Source organism: Opisthorchis viverrini, assembly GCF_000715545.1.
Source record: "Opisthorchis viverrini unplaced genomic scaffold opera_v5_412, whole genome shotgun sequence".
Lineage (NCBI taxonomy): Eukaryota > Metazoa > Platyhelminthes > Trematoda > Opisthorchiida > Opisthorchiidae > Opisthorchis > Opisthorchis viverrini.
In genome coordinates, this window is record NW_008752069.1 from 288,951 (window position 1) to 296,112 (window position 7,162).

At 46.3% G+C, this 7,162-nt stretch overlaps 1 protein-coding gene across 1 annotated transcript in view; it reads right to left on the bottom strand.

Annotated features, from left to right (window-relative positions):
* Positions 1-2,565: 2,565 nt before the first annotated feature.
* T265_10827 (hypothetical protein) overlaps positions 2,566-7,162 on the bottom strand; it is a gene marked incomplete at both ends in the record, with an annotated part of 29,119 nt that continues 24,522 nt past the window's right edge. Inside the window, one exon of the mRNA XM_009177306.1 lies at positions 2,566-3,079. Coding sequence (XP_009175570.1) covers positions 2,947-3,079 — 133 coding nt within the window. The remainder of the gene's footprint in view (positions 3,080-7,162) is intronic.

The window sequence follows — 7,162 nt, forward strand, 5'->3', positions numbered from 1 at the left end:
CCATCCTGAATTTCAACTTTGCTAGCTTCAACTCGCATGGCAATCTTCTTAAATTGTGACCTAATCTAGTGAATTCAAGGTTGGAAACTGTGCTATGGCTCATTGAGGTGTGAAACAGTCGGTATCCAATGCTCGGTTACTCCGGAGTAGAACGACGCTGAAAAAATCTCATGCTACCAAATGTCCTCTCGACAAAAATGTTACCTTGCGCGGAGAAAAGCACTATAGGAGATCTAGTTAGTAAATTTCATGTGCAGGAGAAACAAGTTCATTACACCTGATGTCTACGTGAAATTCCAGCCTCCAGGCCAGATAGGAATAATTCCTCTACTTGAACGAATATCATACATATGGGCGGAAAATGTACCCATCGTGGAACGTGGCTTTGATGCGTTTCGCATTAACAAACTTAAATTGAGTGCTGTACCCCACAACAAAACCTACGGATTCGAAAGTGCACAAACTGAACGGCTTGATGTTGATCTTAAAGGAAACTACACACAAGGTTACCGAAAACTCTTCGACAGCCCACGACCGGTTTGCCCTTCTTGGGGCTCATCAGGTAGGCGCAGTCCCCGAGATTCCGTCAACCTCATGATCTACTTGAACCCAAATTGCACTGTTTTCGAGGAATACACTCATTTGCAAATCAATTTGGTTTTCACGGGACACTCAATTGAATCTCTCGTTTATGATGTTCTCCAGCTGAATGTGCTGCACACAGGCCGCCTCATGATCCAGTTGGCACGATATTCGAGATGTCGCAGTATATTTTCATAAAGGAAACTACTCACAAGGTTGCTGGAAACTCTTCGACAGCCCACGTCCAACTTGATGTTGAGTTCATTTTCTTTACGCGCACCTTGTTTAATCTTATTCGATGTGAACTTACCAGGTCTTCCGTTGACTACGTGAGTGTTTTGAGCAAGCCGATTTAGCACAGTTTCGGCACATTTCCCCGTCTGTGATACCCCTTCACACAACATGAAGGTGGATGAGAATGTAGGTATTGCTGCGAAGCTTAGATTGATTCACTTTCGAACAGACGGTCTGGTTCACAGGCATGGTACAAAGGTCACACTTCCACAACACTAATGCCAACGGCATATTGTGCAGCAATAAGCTGAATGTATCGATGACTCAGTTACCATCAGTCACACAATCCCTTATCGATTATTTGATTTCGAATATGCTGTAAATAACAACTGGGCGAATGGACGGCCGGATTTGTTGGTATCTGGTTGCACGGAATGGAATTTCTCCCACAACGTTCAAAAATAAATAAATACAGAGAGGAGGGGCAACACTACGGGTCAATTCAGAGTATAAGTCGGTGTAACCGTGGCAACAGCGGACGGACACCAAATATCCATTAGACGCAGAATGTAGCCATTATCTGTGTGCCTACAACCTGAAAAAGGCACTGACCCCATCATTGATGAATACATCTAACACGCAGTGTTCATCAGCATTAGGCAGTCTCGCTGTCTGATAGGACCGTAAGGCGCTTAACTTTCACATACCTGAGGAAGCGATACGGAGCAGTTAGTATCTCGCCAGTCAGCTTTGACATTGGGTACGAACATAACAGACGAGGCGCACATTGTTGTAGTTTTCCTTCACTGTGAATGTTTTTTTATCAACAATCTCTTGGTAACGCTGACAAGCGAAACATAGAACCGACAAGCTCCATCAATATGATTGTCCAATGTGCTTAGTGCGCTACACCAGATAAGGCCACAGAAATCTACCGTAGGTACAAGGATGTTGAACTTTCGGAGGACCACCGACTACGTCGAGCAGGTGCTGGCGTGGTGCACGTAAATCTAAGGCTGCAGAGGTCCAATTCGTTCACAGCGGCTAGTGATTTAACCCTTAAATGGGATTTCCACCCATGAATTACACCAGCTCGTCGCGAACGCGCTAGCCATAATCGCAAATGGGCAAGGCGATTGTGACTTGTGACCTAAACGAGCTCGCGTCAGCCTATCAGTCTGCGAATTCGTCATCGAATATCCGAAATGACCTCAGACTGCGACTTACTCCAAATTGCAAAGTTGATAGGTTCCTTAAAATTCTGCGAAACAGGAGTCGTGACGGCCGACACAACACTGCTCTGTTTTCAAAAGAGAACACAATAAAAACGAAAAGACGGAGTTCTTGAACGACCCTCGGATTCGCTAGCACTCACCCGGTAATCAAGATGTCGTCGGTTCGACTAACGTCCAAGGAGTCTGTTTATTTTCGTTTTCATTTTGTGTTTTGGTCCATTTCGAGACCTCGAAAATCCCTATCTCTTCCTTGTATCATTTGTGTGTATTTTCCTGACGAAACCATTCGATTGCAACGTACGTATTGTCTATTTCACCTAGGATGGTTAGGCGCAATGGTTAGGCGTGCAATCAGTGCCGGCAATTCGTTGTACTAGTGATAACTCGATTTAGCTCATTGCCCATTTGTCAGAACGGCTGCGTCTGCATTTAGTTTCGATTTGGACGGAGTGAACCAAGCTTCTAACGAACAGGATGCAGTCGAAATTATGGACCACAAAATTCAAGATTTCTCGTCAAAGTGGGTCTTTGATGCATCCAAAAAATACAGTAGCGAAAGTGGAGAGACGGAACGTCCGGGGAGGTTAGTTAGGCGTCGGAATCCGACGGTAGTCGTGGCGCTACAACTCATACGATTGAACTTGGCGAATGAAGTCTGAAAGCGAACTCCTTCCAAGAGAAAAGACGACGTGCAAAATTGGAAGGAATACTTAAACAGTTAGAACCAGTCGACAAAAGCACAAATGAGATTAACAATAGCTCTCAAGGTAAAACGCACTTGATGAGCGCACGATAAAGTGTCCAACCATCTTTCTCCACGGTGATTCGATGCCAGAAAGACAGAGATCAAAGAATTTGTTTTCGTTTTATTTTTTCAAGGAACAAAGTAACCAAACTAGGTGAGTCGTACCAGAAGGGCCGAGTTGAGAAGATTTGCCTCCTTGATGGTCTGTGACCCGTCACTGAGTTCACGACTTGGGAAAGTAGTCATCAGTACGAATGGGCATACCGCAAGATTGGGTCTTTGGCTAGAACGAGATAAAGTGATTTGGAGGAGTAAGCTGGTGATGTCCTGACAATCAGTGAAAATAGCGGTAACAATCAACTGCGTTCAACTTCGGTGCAACACAATCCAGAAACTATGCGGTCCAGCAAGAGGCGGTCAAACAGTGACTTGGTAGCGAAGTATCAAAGCCATTATCAGCAAACGCAGCTGAGCTGGTCATTGCCGTCTTCATGGGTGGGGACCCCGAGACAAGCCACATCAATGGTTGGAGACGTTGTCAGACATGGCCCAATCGTGCCCTCAATGGCGCTCGTGCATCCAAGCTATTGCCTTCAATGCATAGCTCCCTTACCAATCCCCCCACTTAACAGTCCCCCTACAGTGCCGTATTTACGCGCTAATTTATCAGCTGTCGCCTCCAATGAGCAACTACCTACCCGACCTCCCCGAATCATCGTTGAACGAAACTGTGGCAGCTACAACCACTGTACGACAAGTACGCCGTTATTACAGCTGACACTGATGATGTGGTCCAGCAACAAACAGACGCATTTGGAAATTTTCGACATACCATAGAATGATAAACGGAAAACGCAACTGGTAAACTCTAGTTGAGTAGTTTCACCTACAATTAACGGCACCGGACAACGGTTCCTCGCCAGCTGTCACTGTCAAAGTCTGTTTTTTTCCCACTAATCTGATATAATTCACGAGGTTCTCTGGAATATGAGTATTGCGGTGACCCTCAGTAAGCAGAAGGCCCATGGGAAAAGAGGTTACCATAGCCAAAATCCCTCAAGGAAGCAAAGAACAGGTGTCCCACGAGAGGTATCGACCCTAAAATATAAAACGCACCCTGATTATGCTTGCGAATTGTAACTAAACCATTAACCTGATTAAGTGGAAAGTTAACACGCCCCATTGCCCAAACAAGACTCCGGACATCAACCGAAAGTGATGAGAGATTCCAATCCTATTCGGATAGCCTAGCGTTGTTATCCTACTGCATGGGTTCAATACCAGGCGGTATCAGATCCATCACCTAATCCCAGCAAAAAAAACCGCAGAAGCCGCTCCCCCTCCCCACCCTTGAACCGATTGAAACTCTAATCTCCGACACCAGGTTCAACCCTGAAAAGTAATACTGCGCTGCTGTGTGAAAATTTAAAATAGTTCGCAAACGAAAATTAAGCTAATCGTTAGTGTATTCTCACGTATTGCGCGAACAAATTCACGCATGAATCTGGTTCCTAATCCAGTGCTGCTCCCAACCAATGCGGACGAGTAGAATGATAGCGAAACAATCAACAACAACAATATCAACAATAAGAACAAGAGTAACCACAATGCTGCCACAAATAACACGACTTGGGACATGCACTGAATGTCATGATTATGCCAGTTGATGGCCATCCCCTCTACTGGTTCGATGTTAATCCATACCTCGCATACTTTGTTTGGTCTATTTTGCCGCCAAGAATGTGCTGATCTGGTCCGGTCACAAAAGACAAAAAACCAGGGTGTCGGACGGCCGTTTGGGGTATTCCATCAAGAACCGTCAAAAGTGTTGACTGTGTACGCCTGCCTCACCTGGCTGTGCGCCTCCTGGTAGACATCCTGAATTCTTCCCGTGCACCTGCCACCACAACAGGTGAAGGTTATTCATCCAGTGTTGTTTTCTTTTGCTTGCCTCGCTGGCATTTACAAACTAGTCTGTCCAATAGATGACCATCTCGTCTTGAGCCATCCATTTGTAAGGTGAATCAGCACATACATTCCGGAAAGGTGGAGGTAAAAGTCAGCTAACTAGTATTTCTCAGATCCACAGTCCGGAGTTGAGAGGGTTTGAATTCGAAATATATGGCTTTGTGGGTGTCTTATCGGTCAAGCTTGGGTGAGATAGAGCCCGATTCTCAGGAAGGTCAAAGAAGCTCTTCTAAACGTCCAACATACGGCGCCGGCGTGCCATCGGTTTGCCTGTCAAGTACGTGATCTAAAACACTATAGCACATGGTCACTGCACGCCTAGGTTTGCAGGAAATACGGAACTATGAATTCCCGGGTAGGTCAGACTGTTTTCGAAAGAAATAACACAGTCCCAGATTAGGCTGTTTGGGTAACGAGTTTCACGTGTCACAGAATAGTCTGCCACGTTACACTTCTCATTACCCGTCCATATGCTGCGTTGAAATGCTTTGTGGGCAACCAGACCTGCAAGCTCCACTCAAGAGTCTGAATCACCAACAAGTGTCACCTTTTGTGAAGGGATGATGATAAGGGGCTTGGCTCAGTTACGTGGCCAAGGGTGCCACAACAGCATGGTTATCGACCCCAAATTGCACAACTGACTACAGGAAAAAACGAACAAGATAGTAAACTTTTCTATTTTAAACGTATCGTTTTTCAAGGAGAGTGTAGCGATCCACGACTGAATGCTATAGTCACTCTTTCGGCTGACGTAGGGGCCAATGGAGGCCGGCAATATAGGTAGCTCGTATGACTGACCTACCCGACCGCAGGCTGACCACGTCTCCTCGCATGGGGACGAAACGCTTGCAAATCAAATGTCGAGCTCAGCGAACAGATGAACTACTACCTGATCAACAACCGACCGGTCAAGGCCGTTGAATGCATACACGGCGACCCTTGGAGCCACTGGGGCCCTACGCCATGTAGTGATAGTTGCTGATCAGCATCAACGACATTCGTGCACCCAGATCATGTGGTCTAGGACAAGCAACAAAGTAAAACAACTGATTCCATTGCCCTGAGCCTTGGTATCAGTAAAATCTAGGTGCACAACCTCAGCGACGAAGTTTCAACCTCCAGGAACCAAATACCAGAAATTTTGTGACAATATCGGACGCAGTTGCAGTCATGAACGCGGATAGTCGATTGATACGGCATGTTCCTTCGAGTTAGCCGTTAAGCCTACCTTTGTTTCTTCCATTCTCAAAGTGTATGCCCTGTTTCTGAGAGAGGACACTATGACGCTGTTTTCGTGGGTACGTATGGCCCGAAACTCTCAAATATTTGGATGTACTGCACGTCTTACGGCGGCCGGCTACGGCCGTGAGAGAGCAGGTTCGTTTTGCCCCCACTCACGCACATCAACGCACACGAACCTGCAGTGCCATATCGTAGGAACCACACTGTGTCCTCAATCAATTGCTTGTACCGGTTTCCCCAATTCCACAACCAGATAGAATGACGCTGGTCTCTGCAGTATTGTAGTCGCAATATGAGACAGTTTGCTAGAACGGTTCGTGACTCATTAGCAACAGTGTCTCTCAGAAATCGGATATTCACGACGGATTCAGCCCCGGATACACAAGGGTTGTCCACATTATCGTACATGTACAGTCAGTGGAATGCACCCTCCTACCCCAAACTGTAACAATGCGCTTGATGGCTTCAATTCACACATATCCTGGCCGTTGTGGTTCCGGTTGTCGTTATTGTTGTTGCTCACTCACTTGTTACGCTTATCGTCTAAAGTGGGTGGAACGAACAAAGGGGATGCATGTGCACGTAAGAATGTGCTTGGCGGACTGAGTTTTGCGCTGTATACGTAGCTCATGTCAACAGCAGCCAACCTTGGCCACAGATTGTGGGGTGTGCTTTTCTCCGTGCGCATATCTTTTTGGTAGCTGATTCGGACAGCGCTCGTTGACTTAATGAACAATTCTTATCAGAATATCGTACTACGGGTGGTGTGAACTAATAGTTCAACCGTGTGCACTAGGTACGCCGGACATTGGCTCTATTCGACTCCTCAAGGGGGTGGCTCAGACTGCAAAAGGATGGTTCTATCGAAATGTACGAAGCTCGTCTATATGGACCGACGCCTGTGTACAAAAAGCCAAGCCCGTGCTGAGCTCCTCCAGATTTGCCAGGTAGTCCGAAAAGTCTCTATTTATCGGGGGGGGGGGGTTCGGCTGACTCAGAACTATCAGTCACGTCGTATTCCATCGTTCTCTTATCATATCAGCTCTCCGGCTCTCCAAAGAGCCGCTCTGATAACATGTGTCGAGGTGTGTTTGGAATTGACGATAAGTACACAGTAATAATGACTGTGTGCTTATTGTCTCGTTGCTTTTAACAC